General features: G+C 31.2%; 1 protein-coding gene across 1 annotated transcript; it reads left to right on the top strand.

Annotated features, from left to right (window-relative positions):
- Positions 1-209: 209 nt before the first annotated feature.
- On the top strand, positions 210-11806 carry LOC110992204. The gene is made up of 6 exons (XM_022257924.2): positions 210-464; positions 7685-7851; positions 8192-8375; positions 8518-8657; positions 10088-10307; positions 11553-11806. The coding sequence occupies exons 1-6, from the start codon at positions 434-436 to the stop codon at positions 11627-11629; spliced, it is 819 nt and encodes a 272-aa protein (XP_022113616.2). The 5' UTR covers positions 210-433; the 3' UTR covers positions 11630-11806.
- The last annotated feature ends 3680 nt before the right edge of the window (positions 11807-15486 follow it).

Raw genomic sequence — 15486 nt, 5'->3', positions numbered from 1 at the left:
CTATCGGTGAAAATTTCGTAATTTTATTACTGCGTGAAACTTAGATTGAACATTAAATATATACCCGCCAATTCCATGGTATTCTTACTGAATTCGATCTTAAATAATCTATTGTCAAAGTTTAAAAACTTATTACTTAGGATTATGGTTGCTGTGCGCATGACTTGGCCCAAACGGAACGAACAAGGGCATTCAGCGAAGTAACGTGATGCGCGTAGCACGTTCTCCGTGATTCATTCCGTAGCAGAATTCGCCCGTTTACGGATACTTGTAAACAACTCGTAGAGTATATTAAATTGTATTAAAATAATAAGTTATTAATATAAATGTAGTGGTTATTTGTCAATATAGATATGAATAATATTTAAAGTGCTGTGTCGTCATAAATAAAGTGTTAAATGTTGCTTAGTATGTAGTGACAGTGATAGCAAGGATGAAGGTTTTCATTCTATTAGCAGTGTGTGGTAAGTCGTAAAATTATTTTTAAATAACCAACTTATCCATATGAATGTATGTCTTAATTACAATAACCTTAATAAAAAGCCTTATTACTAATGCGTTGAACTTTGTATAGATATTTTATATATGAAGTATATATAAATATATATTTTCAGATATGTAAAAAATAAATAAATAGGTTAACTTCTAAATATTATTTTTTAATTGGCTATTGACATTGTCTCAGATTATTTTCTCTGAATTCAGGATTCATACCCACAATTTCAAATCGCATTTGACAGATATTATTTGTAAATGTTATTTTCTATAATTGAAATAAAATATTTATTTAAATGGAAACGAACTGGGCCTCGATTTGAGGCTGTATTGTGAACGTCATTTGTAAACTGATTATAAAAGTATGACTTAATAGGATTTTTTATTGCATATATGATATAAATATAAGTGTAAAATTACAATTAATTTTTTGGACGTTCATAAAGTGTACTTGTTTACCTAGATGAATAAAGATATTTTGATTTGATTTGAATGAATTCCTTAGAGTTTTATTAATTAAAATGTTTTCAAATTTGAACTGTTTGAATCTATATACGTTTCATTGTAGTTCAAACCAAAATGTGGTACGCTTAAATTAATGAACTACTTTTAGCTATATTTTTGCATATTAAATATTATTCTCACTGTGCCTTAATTAATCTTCCTCCAAAACAAAAGGTATAATTTTCAGAGTGTATAAGAAAATGTGTAAGAAATTCACGTCCACATTAAATACAGAAAGGAATGCAATTAAGTCCGCCCTAGTTTCATGTTTATAGAATATATTGCAGGCTCTATGCATTTTTATTAGAATTTTTATTTCTCATAATCCTTTAATAAATCAAGCCAAATAGTAATCAACAATAAGTAAACAGCCTTGTGACTATTCATAAGAAATGACAGATAATGGCAGACCAATCTCCGATTTGTAGGTATTAATGACGCTTCAGAGCTTCATGTTTGAAATATCAACGCTTTAAAATAATTGTGACAGCATGAATTATATTTATTTAATAATAATGTTAAATATAGATAAATTGTTTTTAAATTTAACGTTCTTTTAACTAACTAATTTTACGTTAATTTAGGAAGAGACATGTAATAAAATCCATCGTACTTATGTTAATACACTTTAAATGTATATTACACAAAGAAATACAATCTTTAGAAATATAACTATTATTTTACAGCTACTGTAATTGTTATTGCTACTCCCATCAGCAGCATAAACGCAGGTCTGAACAACTAGTTACATTTAATGGACAGTCATATGTAACTTATAATTTCTACATTTGTATATTTTTTCTATTAATATATTATTTATTTAGGAATGTAAATTATTTTACAATATCTGGAATAGTAGCTGAATTGCCATATTTTTTTTTGAATCGGCGAACATATAACTTTCTTCATCCGTGATGTCATTATCATCTGTGTGTTAGTTGTGATGTATGGGTCAGTCAAACTGAGACACCAATAAAGGAATAAATATACAAAACTGAGCAAGATATCTTTCATGGTATGGAGGATTATATTGAAACGAAAGAAAAGAAACTTTAAAGCTGTAACTGTCAGTAATAAAGTGTTTCGATTGGCTTCAATCATAGGATTAACTGTTAATTCCATTGAACCGTAAGAAATAGGAAGCCGCAGCGATCGTCACAATTGTCGGTGGCTTGGCTCGCGGCCAGTTCTCGATTGTGTTATACCGATTCGACGATTGTCTATGATATTTTGTTCTGATAAGTAGAAATAAAATATAAAATCACATTTAAAGCAGCTTCACCCAATAAGCTCATCTAGGATATGGCTCCGAAAAAGGCTAAAGAAAATTAAATTACAAGGTTGATTTGGAAGAGGTAGTACTCAGTCTAGTTACGGAAAATGAGTACGTCCCTTTGAACGTTTTAAATACAATTTAATTCTTCTTAGACTGCTGTAAAGCACTCATTCTCGTTTTCATCCGTTTTTTTTCACAAGCTTTGTGGAAATGAAATGGGATAATTTTATATGACTTAAACAAAATTTCATGTACAGATTATTGATAATTTGATCCAATTAACCAATACCGAAGATTTAAATAAAAAAAGATAAGTTTAGAATCGTTAAGAAGCTGTTCGAAAGGAAATAGCGGTCGAGATCTTCACCTGAGTGAATTTGAAGAGTGCTGAAGAACTTTATCTAATACATAGCTCACTTACTTGGGTTTAATATTTTTATAAAGGTGCAGTACTTGATATTCTAAATCCGTTTTTTGGCGTAATACGAAGTTGTTGGCGGATTACACGAAACAAAGACAATTCTTCCTAGCCTTAAAATTAACAACAATACAGAAGACACCTGTCAGACACATATGTGATCCTTGGCCGGAAGCTATATGATCTACTAATAAGTTCCGATAACTTTTTTTAAAATATCTCCAATACTTATGATATGAAACTAAGGTCCGTAAAAGGTCTGGTAATAGCAGTCATAAATTATCAAAACAGATATTATCGGTCCTCACGAAATAAACCATTGAATGTGTTTGGATGTCTAAAAATAATGTGTTAAGTATATGTGAAGCTAAAAGTAATAGTCTACATAGTATGTATCTGATTAATCCTGGACGAACCAATTTTTGTTTCCAGAGAAAAACATTTTTGATTCAGGACATCCTATTTGCGACTCCCTACAAGGAAAGATATACCTCTCATTTACATAAACTGATATCAATCCTATTTTCTGTGCCGTTGGATATTCTGGAACACATTGTTTGTGAATATAGAAGAAAAAAATGGAAAATATCGCTGGCCCTCTGCCAGTTACGACGCGGTGTGAAGAAAAGGCAAGGAAGTTGTATTAATACACCTACAATTGACGAAGTGACAAGATGATATAAAATTGGTTATTATATCATCTAATAAATCAACAAACTAGATAATTATTAAAAGCTATGAACAGTATAAAATTCATTGAGATACTCATTTAATTTTCATAAAAAATATGCGGAAGCAGATATGAGTCTTCTATTAATTACATACAGAGAATTAATAAATTTATTGTATAATATTCGTTAATATCGTTAACATTAATAAATTTTTACGCTACAGAACAAAATTAATATAAATTCGAAACCAGGAAATGAAAGCCCCATTACATTGTTAGCTAGATTAATAAAATTGTACGAAACTGTTAAATTAATATTGGTGTCGTGTTTTGTTGAAACGCGAGTTACAAGTCGTAACTTAACGACTTGAATTATTATGTCTACCTCATCATTCCGTCATGTTGATCTAACTCATGTTCTCACATAAAATTTAATCATTTATTGAATTGTATAGGTACCATTAAGGGCTATGTACATATTATGATATTTGTGATGTATCTATTTAGTAGATACATTTTTTAAATTCTTTAAATTAATCATTTTTAACGTTTTAACCGATCACCCTTGTTACGCTTGTCCACACCAATCTATTGATTTACTAGCAATGTAATCAAAAAAGTTACATATACATATCTGACTATTTATATTTTCACTAAACTATAAAAAAAGCTTTAATTGACGATTTAATATTTTATCATTCTCTTAGATTTTCAAGAAAAGTATAAGGTTTCATGATATTTTTGGATAGGGTTGTTTAGTCTCATAAAATAGTTAGCCACTTATTGTAATGCAGATAGCCATCGATTAATTTAATTATTCAGATCTAGATTACCTTTATTATAACTGCCTAGTCGATGGATGGACTACTCCTGTAGATTGAGGTCAAACACTGCATAGAAATCGTCTGCTTAAATATATTAATATTCTATCACGTTATCTTCATTTATTATTAGCGGTTGGTGTTTTTTATATTTAAAACGAACCTCTATCTAAATATGGTTAAAAATTAACTAATTTTTGTAAAACGATCCGGGATCTTCACGTTTGTAATGATATATAATATTGTAGTATATAACAATAACAATATGTAGTATGTACAGCTCATTAGCATGCCTAAAGTACTGTCACCGGAAATCCAACCCTACTTCAACTACAAAATCACAATTTCTATATTCATCTGAAGTCATAAAAGGGTATAAGTGAAATTTCATTATGTTTAATGTTTCCTTAAGTGAGCCGTAAGGTGATAGTGGTCTTTAGTGAACCTTTTTGTGGGAATTTGAAGAGAGGTTCTTTGATAACAACTATATAATCTAACATTGTTTTCCGATACTAACATATCATCATTCATTCTGTATTTTTGATTCATGTTATGCTTCAGTGGTTCAAAGTATGTATGTAAATTAGTGAATCCAACAGACGTTGTCCTATACAATTACATTTATCTGTATTCTTGTGAATTGGCGGTCAAAAACTCTTGTTGCATTGAAAAGGAATTGCCTCATTCTTTGCTTTCCTCATTTCGCGACAGTTGTGCTAGAAGATGGAAGGACAGTTACTGCATACTGGTATGTCAATCGCTATTTGTCTGTCGTCTTGGAAAAAAATCGACAGCAGCGCCTTCGAAGCAGGATCCTCATTCATCACGACAATGCTTCAGCTCAATTCGCAAAATGGACTGTTGAATATTTGACTATGGCAGGAGTCATCCGCCATACAGTCCTGACCTGGCGCTTTGAGACTTTGTCCACAAAACAGACTGTATTTATTTTTTATATCCTTTCTCTCAAATGATTTCATTAAGAAATCACAAATCATCAATAAAGGCCTCTTACTGAAAATGAATACCAGAAAATTTATTTCTTGAAGGAAATGACGGAGGGTGTTAAAAATAAACTTTCCTTAAAAGACTTTTGTATGTAAAAGATAATTTGTAAATTCCGAAAGTAATTTTCGTTAGGGACGGTCAATTTCACAACAGTCCAATGTCGCCCACACCCAAATTATATACTTAAGAGCGAATTGTTTCAACAAAATCATTCAATTGTTTCTTACATATTGAAGTAAGTTATAGATATATCTATTTGAACGATATTGCTGATGCGACGTTAACAAAAGAGAAATATTACGTCTCTTCAATGTTCAACTTTGATAGTTGAAAAAAGTCTTTAATTGTTCAGTAATAGTTATGCTTACAATTTTACAAAGAAAATATTGTTCTCGTATACTGTCTACATACATTTAAGAACATTTGACAAGACCAAGGGGTAGCCTTGTACGTCATATTTCTCAACATTTGGTATGGGATATTATGTCTAATTCAGGTAATATTATCTGAAATTAGTATTATAAATATAAGGAGATTTTGTTTGATTGGCTTTGGATTTATTTCAAAATCAATTTACTACTAATTTACATACTTTATCCCTATTCTAATTATTTGTTTTATTAATTTTAATTAATAGGATTACCGATTAATCCTCTTGGAGCCCATGTCTATTAATTTACTTCATCTCTGTTGATATAGAGATATAATAGTACATTTATTCTGAATAAAGTAAAAACAATACGAACAACCTTAGTATTCAAATAAACCACACACTTTTATACGTACAATTATATTTATGTTTAATAATACGTATAGAATAGTAAAAGGCATGTGGGTACTATTAATCATGTAACTAAACATAACAATAAAATATACAGTGTTTCCTTATTTTCGTAACTTACATAGTAATAATAAAAATAATGAAAAAAAAAAAAAAAAACACTGAACCTATAACGCTGGTAGCATTTTCTCGCTTTATTGCGATATTCTTTATTCGTTGAGCGAGGAAAGCACCAGGTCAGGGGTCACTGGTACTTATCTATCAGGCGCCAATTTAACTCTTATCTATCTTAAATTAACGTTTCACATAACAAATATAATAGCTTTATTCTAGTGTCGTTGAAACATCGTAAGGATGTGACAAGCTATAGAGTAGAGAAAGAAAATCTGTGACGGTTCATTAAATTTAAGTTCAACTCAACTTAAGTTCGCTTTAAACCATTTTATGATACAAATCTTTAGTATTTAGATTCGTACTTATGTTTCACTAGGTAAGATTTTGGATACAGTACTTCGTAGATTATATATTTCGGAGCTAGGAAACGTGTGCATTCTTATTTATTATTATAGTTTGGTAAAGCCTAATCTAAAGCTAAGTCAATGAACATTGACTAAGCATTTAAAAATTAACAATAAGCATGAATAATATATAATATAGCAACTACTCAAGAGCTAGAAAGTCACCTTTTCAGTAATTGTTTACAATATTTAATTGCACTTAACTTCCATATCTTTACCTTATCTCTGCATTGACAGTACGCCATATTTGTATACATTTCAAATCAATACAGATATGTGGACTGTATAATATGGTAACATTATATTTTGACTGTTTAATTCTAATTGAATTTGAATTACCCTTCATAATTTCAAGTATACATTTCATTTGTTCTCTTATCATATAAGGCAAATTGTATTTGGTAGGAACCCCTTTTTACGTATACTACTAAATACCTCGTTAATTTCTTACGTATCTCTATAAAGGCCGGTAACGCACTTGCGAGCTCTCTGGCATTATTGAGTGTCCATGGGTGGTATCACTTATCGTCAGATAAATCTCCTGCCCCTTTGCCCCCGGTTCTATAAAAAAGCTGTTATTCCTGCTTAAGCCTTTGACTAAATCCTACTCACCTTTAAGATCATTGAAATAATTAATGATATTATATGAGGCGAAATTTAAATAAACATCGTAATACACTTTAGTTTTTTTAATTAATTGAATAATGGTGTATGTGTAATTGCTTAACTAATTATTATAGGTTTAATTAAAATTGTCATGCAATATTGTGTAGCAAAACGGTGAACTGTTGTTATAATTTAATTAACATTGCCTAGAGTTTGTTGGTATTTTATTAATGTATCATTAACCCGACCGCGGGATCATACTGTAATTAGCTAAATGTGTACAAGGTTTGAATAATAATAATTTTATATGTATGTATTCAGAGATAGATAGCTTTTGTGCGGGTTTTTAATAGAGAGCTGAAACGTCTTTTACACAGTCGGACAAAAGGCAAATGCATAATTTTTTTTATAGTCTTTTGAAGGTCTCACCTTCGACTTTGTTCAAAGTCGAACGTTTTTAATCGATAGATCGGTAGGGACCAACTATTTTATATGTGTTATAAAATACTCAGGAAACTATAGAAGTAAGGGATTTTTATCGAACCACTTAGTTAATCAACTTAGTTTTACTACTGTTTTCTTTTTAGCGTTGAGCTCAGCGTACAAGATCACACAGTTGAAAGTGCCGCTTTACGCAGACCCGCGTCGAGCTGCGGAACTCAGCTGCCACTTCCAGATGGATGACCAGAAGCTACATTCCGTGAAGTGGTACAGAGATATGCACGAGATCTTCCGGTATAACCCCTCGCAGAAGGCAAGTTCATATTGATATAGTTAAAACGAAACCACATACCGCCATTATTTGTGCTGATGCTCCAACCGAGTTAGTAATGTAAATAATAAAAAATAAATCGTTAATTTGCAAAGAAAGTGGGACATTTAGACTTTATTGTTTTTAGGCGGGTCCTCACAAAGCAAGCGGCTCCTATCTCGCGAGGCTGCTCGCTCTGTGTGGATCCGCCTATTTATTAATGATTAGTAGCAACCACTACTTGTAATTTCTGTTGACATATTTTTTAAGCAACTATGTAGTACACACATTTTGACAATGCCGATGTGCCAATAAAATGATTTTATTATGATATTACACACAGCCACCAATCCGATTATTCAATGTGACCGGCATCATGGTGCAAGGCGGCGAATGCCAGGCAGAGTGGTGCCTGGTGCGTGTGATGCCTCCGCCTGTCGCCGCTAGAGCAGCTTACAGCTGTGAGATATCTACGGAAGGACCTAAGTTCCAGATAGCGCGTCAAACCAAACATATGACTGTCGTCGGTTAGTACCTTTATTTTCTGATAGTTAAATTACAGATTTTATAGTATATACATTAGAATCGTCTTCGTGTATATTATTGAAGTGTTTAGTAAATAGTTCAATGGAGTATTCACAGTGGCTAAATCTAAAAATGTTGTTACAGCGATGCCAGAGAAGGACCCAGTCATAATTGGTGCTCCAAAATTAGTGAAACCCGGAGAGCAAATATTGCTTAATTGTACCTCTGACTATTCTCTCCCGCCCGCTGATATCAACTGGTATATTGACAATGAGCTTCAAAAGGTACACGTTATAACAATAATTAACATAAATTAACACGTTAACATAGATTTAACTTTTGTTACTACTAGTGTTATTTACTTATGTTACTGATAGTTTTATTTATTTAGTATGTTAAAAAAATAATCAGTGGCGCTACAACCTCTTTAGGTCTTGGCCTTAGATTTCTGAATCTGTTTCACGATTATTTTTAAATCTAATAGGCAAGTAGGTGATCAGTCTCCAGTGCCTGACACGCGTCGTCGACTTTTTGGGTCTAAGACATAGATTTAACTTATGTTCCTGATAGTTTTATTTATTAATATGTTACAACTGTATGTTACACAATTACAAACAAACATGGCTTAAAACACTTCTTCACGCAAATATTTCGATATTATGTGACTATAGAGGAACAAATACAGTAGATTTTTTTTTATTTGACGAGACCTACTTAAATGATAATAACCCATTTTATTAAACAGCACGTACTGTATCCAGGCTATTTTGTCTACGTACTTCAATTGCACTTGTTATAAATTCGGTGCAAAAGCACTTCACTTTAGAGCAAGGCTTGCACTCAAGAGATGGCTTAGCTAGAACTAACAGTTTGCTCTCATGTTCCCTAATGGAATCAGGAAACCAATCTATTTGAATTAGGCACTAACTATTACGGTGATATGTCGTAACCCATATTAATGCTAATCGAAATGAATGTATCATTCTTACTTTATCAATGCGGGTCAGGGATCATTTAATAATCACCTTAAATTGATGATCTAATTTTGTAGAATCGTAGTCTATGGTGCAAATGCAGTTTAAACAGATTTTGATGACCTTTATTATAAATTGTCTGGTATTGTCACTAAGAAGTTGCCTTAGTCGTATTTTACGACTTAGATATAGCGTGTATAATACTAAAATCCTAATTTTTAAATATTGAAACGGTTTTACCAACGATATATTTTTAATATAAATGTTCTACCGATAAACTTATAATTAAGTAAATATTGCCTGCAACGTATGCCCGGTCATATTCTCGCGTGTGATAGTGTAGCGGATGCTATATCTCGCGTATTATTTTTTAATTAAAAACCTGTCGACTATATACCGAGAAAAATTTATACTAGTCGCCGAGACTTATTAAGAGGGATCGAGTGGCAACGGATCTATTGTCTTTTGTAAGCTCACTTTATTCAATCATGCTAAGCGTATAATTAATTATAAGTTTTAATAAATTTAATCTAGGCCTTAGTATCTTATGCTGCTACATAGGAGGGACACGTTAGCGGCATTTTTAAGTAATGCACAATTTTATTAGAACCTCGATGAAAATGCGTTTTCTACAAGTTCTCTCTAATTGTAAAATTATATCAAAATTAGTAATGTAAACTCGTCCTTGAGCATAGACAAAAACCATTAGAATGGTTTTAACTAACTTTTGCCGTCATTAGCAAGAGCCGTGGCAACGCACAGAGCAGAGCTTACCGCAAGCAGGTGGTTTGCGAGCGTCATGGCGCGTGCTTCGTGTGCCGGTTCCGCCAGCAGAGAGCGGAGCACTGCGGGTGCGTTGCGAGGCTGCATTGCCCGTGGAACCACCCGTTCGCCGTGATGATGCTGTTGTACTTACTCTGTATTCGCGCACGCAGCTCTCCAAGTACGTTTCTAATGCAGGTAAGTCTAATAAAATACATTTATTTAAAAATCGTACTATTCTTAATCTAAGTGTGAGTTTAAGATTATATTTTCTATCGATTTTGTCTCCGTAAAGATATAGGGTATAACGTAAAAGACGTTTAGAGATTTCAAATATATTAATTGTTATAATAATGTAAGTTTTTCTTTTTTTTGTATTATAAATTGGCATTCGCATTCTTTCTCTTTCTGCTTCAACGCACATTCTTGTCATTGCTTGTTTTCTTTAATTTGGCCGAGATCTGTTTTTTTCTGGAAGATATCATTTAGTAGAAAGAAGCAGGTTTTTTGGTAATAGGCAGGTAAATATTATTATTGAAATCTTGTACAAAAAAGGGTAAATAAATAAAATAAGTTGGGAGAAGGTTACACATCGGGATAGCTTTATAATTTTAAAATATATTATAGCGATTGTAAAATTGTGATAAATATTTTCATAAAAAATACAACAGTTCTTATAAAATACAATTACAAATATATAAAGAGATTGTACGGTGGAAGTTTTTAATTATCCAATATTCTATTCAATTGTGGTGGACTTCTGATGGCCACTTATAAAATACTTCAATTATAAAGTGAATGCATACAGTTGCGCTTCTTCACGTTCGGCGGACAAGTTTTGAGATAACCGATAAAAGAAAAAGAATTGTAGAAGTTTAATGACTTTTTGTTTGCCCTAAAAAAGCTTAACTAACTCAAATTAAAATCTTCATTGGATGGATTGAAAGTTTTATATGACAATTTACTATTCAGTAAGTGAATATTGATTATTCATTTCATTAATGTGAAATGCAATTAAAAAGTTCAATTCCCCTATATTACATTACGGCCTCGCGATGTGCCGGACCTGAGCGAGTGCAAGCATTTAATTTGGATCCACTATGGACTTACGGATACACAATGTAATTTTACTTTAAAAGCTTTCACAATTGGTTTCAATTTTTTCAAATATTTCAAAACAATTGAAATGCTACCAAATAGGGACGGACGAAAATTTGTTAACTGATTTTAGTCTTTTAGTTATTGGTTTGTTTTGTTATGACGTGGAATAAGTGATACCTGTATCTTATGTTCCAGAATAAACATTTTTTTTATTCTTCAAGTTCATGTATGTATGTATCATGTTTGTTGAAACGGTGCACTAATGTCTTTATGTCAAATAGTACGAGGGCAAACATGCAAATTAACATTTAAGATATTTGAAATATAATCTTTTTATTTCAGGTACGAACGTGGATAACGAAATTAAGCTATCATTGGCAATCCTGTGGACTTACATTTTAGTTACGGTAGGATTATGAGGCTAAGTTAGATAATGGTGATGTTAGTGTAAGTCCGTAGGGATATATAGTCAGATTATTTTTAGCATAAGAGCTTTAAAAGTGCACAATTCAAGCAAAATGTGAACATATTATTATAACAGGTTGAGTTTTTGACGTGACAACGTCTTATAATTCGATGGAGATGGCTGCACGCACGAAAAAACATGACGCATGCGGCGTTACCTCAGTACCTCAGCAAGCGAGAGCGCGGAACGAGCGACGAAGAGGCACAATCGGATGCATTCGGCAGCGTTCGTTCGTTAAAAAATTGACATAATTGTATTTATGAGTACAAATGAATGTAACTTGATCAATTCAATTGTGATTTCCATTTATTATATATATTTACAAAATATCTCTCAAATTTTCTCTAAATATCTCTCTCAATTTAGTTAAAATTTTTCAATAGAAAATTTTAATTAAATTAAAATTTTCTATTGAAAAATCCAACCATTCCATGATTTTTTTCTTATGACGTTGTCACGTTCAACTATCGTCAGTAAACCGTTTTTACAGACAACCGATTTTTTATGGATATACCAATGGTAATTGCAACATCTATTAAATTCCAAAGACTAGAAAAAAAATAAGTGTGATAGACAAGAATTTAAGTTAAAAACACCTTATTTATTTAGATTATTTATTTAAATAGGTAACAAACATTCTACAGTAAAAACGTTTACGAGGACATCGTTTAAAACAACATGCCGGTTATATTGACCAAAATCAAAGGTCCCGGTTGAATTCTATTGTATTAGGTTCTTAATAACAGCTAGAACAAAATACACCTGACGAGCTTTCGTACCACATTATAGCAAGTTTGCGACAATAGTAGTCCAGATATTGAACGAACTAGATAGAAATTGGAAGTTGAAATTTATATTTTGTGGGTACAAATGCTTACAAAATATATCAATAATTTAAATAAATCTTGGTCGTTTATGTAACCATACTACCTTACGTTATATTTACAGTGAAAATGCGTTGGACAAAATACTTATATGTTAACAGTTTTAGCTTGTGCCAAATGTATTTGATAGCTCTTATGCTATAAAACATAATATGTAAACCCGACATGTATAATGTATTAATAATGAATATAATTCAATTGTGTCTGATATGCTTAGCATTAAAATTTTATTTATTTTTTGTACGTTTAGGTATAGAGATTTAAATATATGGAGAGAGCATTGCTAGAAACTTTCATATAAAATCATTGACCCATGAATTAGTGGCGAGGAATCGACGAGGAACTAAGTTATCTTGTTTAGTACGAAGCCCGTACTCATAGCTACACTATATTTAAATCTCTTTGATTATGCATAATTTGTAAATAAACTCTTAGCAAAATAAAAAGTTTCTAGACTTGTAGAATTCACATAATGATTTCACTTAGGCACCTATATTATAGATTAAGTAACTCATTTGTTAATGTTCTGTGTTTTTAAATCTGTGTAGCAAAACTGAAATAAATGTCGTGTTTTTCTATATTTAAGTATTTATAGACTTACTCAAAGAAATATTAATTATAAAATAAAAAATCACTTCTAAATGTCAGTAACGTAGTTTAATACGCGTAGCTCAGAGTTTTTCGATTCATGAAAACAAACACAAACTGTATATTTGGAATGGGTTGGGATTTTAAATACTACAATGAAATTTTAATGAATGTAAAAGATTTGTTTGAAATTTTTAAAATTATGGAGTTTTATTTTATGACATGTTTATATCCGCGTTTCGAACCATTCAGATGCTGAAAGGATATTTGCAGATATTTATTTACTGCTTCTTCCAGGAAGTGCCCTATTTGACCCAAGAACTTAACATCTCTACGTTCGCAGTCGTGAATTATATAACTGCATTCAGAAATTAATGTCGACCGCTTCGGCTTTAGAAACCTAGATTTATTTTCAACCATATTTCGCAATAATAGTTCTGTCACTGACCGCTATAACCGTCCATCATGGATTGTGCAATACCGCAATGAAATTGACATTTTCTAGTACCGATTTCATTGATTTATCCGACTTTAAACTATTTAACATTAATATTTAGAATAATATTTATTTTTTACGCAAAACGGACCAAATTCGAGTCTAGTTGCGGAAATTGAGCCCACCTACCTAATACCTAGAATAATATTTATTTTCGCATATAATAAGGAACATAAAACTTTAAGCCGAAATAAATTTGGAAAGTCATGTATTTTCCGTATGAGAAAACTTACGTAGGTTAAATACATTTTCATCGAAAATTTTGTTTCTTTTAAGATTTAGAAATGAAAAAATTTTATAGTGGTTTTCTGGTACCTAATTTACACTTTTTTCGTCCACATGCACAGTTACTATCTGAAATGTTGTTTCAGATAGTAACTAAACCTGCGGACTATTGAAGGATATCAAAAGTCTGCTATTGAAAATATATACAATCAATAATAACTATAGAATCTGTTCATCAGCTTTATCGTTTTTTTTTGGAAATTGCATTTTTTGTCACATATTGTACATTATCAACGCGCTCGTGACTCTTCTAATTTACATTTATTTTTTTTACACACGAAATTATATTTTATCTTGTTAAGTCAATAACTAGTCGATTTTAAAATATGTTACTGTATGTAATTTATACTAAAACCTTTTTTAATGATTCAGTACTAACGGCGTAAATCAATTTATACTTAAATGTTACACTTTTTGTATATTTTGTACAATGTTCTGATTCTATGATAAGATGTAATTAGTAAAAATAAATTAGTTTTTAATCTATGGCTGTGTTTCACATAAGGTTAAGTCAATTCTTTGCACGAAGTCGTCTTTATATTTAATGTCATAAAATTGTTTTAGTATGTTGTTTTTGAAAATATGGTAATAAATGATGGTATGAAATGTGTATATTATTTTTAAACCTTTATTAATAAGGAGTTTTTTTTATTTCTTTCCAGCTTTAAGACAAGTACGGAATCCAAATTTGAATATGTTTTATTAAAATAAACTCCTCGTTCTGACTGTTCGATTACGTTTAGAACTATGAAATCGTGACAGTTGACATCTGTCAAGATGCACTTAGTAAGGACTCAGGTCATACAGTTTGCTATCATATGTTATTAAAATATGAATCACTATCTGGTTAGATAATTAGTATGTTTATGTAATTATTAGACCAAGGTCCCATCAAATTTTATTAAAAGGCTTCTATGGTTATAAACTACTTTTCTTGTTCCCCTAATGAGATTTCCAGTGACGAATAGTTTGCTAAAATCGATTTTTCATTCATAAGCCACGATCCATACATATTCAAACGTGTCGCCTTCAGGGGGTCTGATAATAGATGACTTTGAATAGCATAGCATTAACAGATCGAGTAAATACAAATCAAATCTACTAATTTGTAGTCTCTAATTAAACGGGGAGATCGATCATTTAGAAAAGTTTTCGAGTACAACTTTTATATTCTATGCTCAACGATATCTAATAATTCATTACAGCTATGATTTGGACAAAATATCACCTACTTGTCATAAAATTATCAATGAAATAGACGCATATGTTTGTTAGAATATTTCAATCAACCATAGTGTTCGAAAATTCGATTTAATATTGGATGCATTATAATCATACTTATTTTTGCACTAAAAAACACTATGGAGCCTCCGGCCTCTTCGCTAATAAGCAATGTTATCCACCAGGTTATATAAGTTATATACTTCAAACAGTTCTATAAATATTATAAATGTAGGTAAAATATATATATTCAATAATAACTATAGAATAGCACTGTTCACTGTGAGATATTATTATAATATTATCTAAAAGCATCTTCAGATAATTAAACTTTAA

The sequence above is a fragment of the Pieris rapae genome, chromosome 8, assembly GCF_905147795.1.
Source record: "Pieris rapae chromosome 8, ilPieRapa1.1, whole genome shotgun sequence".
In the NCBI taxonomy this organism is placed as follows: domain Eukaryota; kingdom Metazoa; phylum Arthropoda; class Insecta; order Lepidoptera; family Pieridae; genus Pieris; species Pieris rapae.
The sequence above is the reverse complement of the archived record's forward strand: the minus strand, read 5'-3'. Positions and strand labels throughout refer to the sequence as shown.

Coding starts and splice junctions, on each gene's coding strand:
- LOC110992204 (XM_022257924.2), top strand. CDS start 434: ATGAAGGTTTTCATTCTATTAGCAGTGTGTG. Junction 7,852..8,191: donor GGTATAACCCCTCGCAGAAG/GCAAGTTCATAT, acceptor TATTACACACAG/CCACCAATCCGATTATTCAA. Junction 8,376..8,517: donor CAAACATATGACTGTCGTCG/GTTAGTACCTTT, acceptor ATGTTGTTACAG/CGATGCCAGAGAAGGACCCA.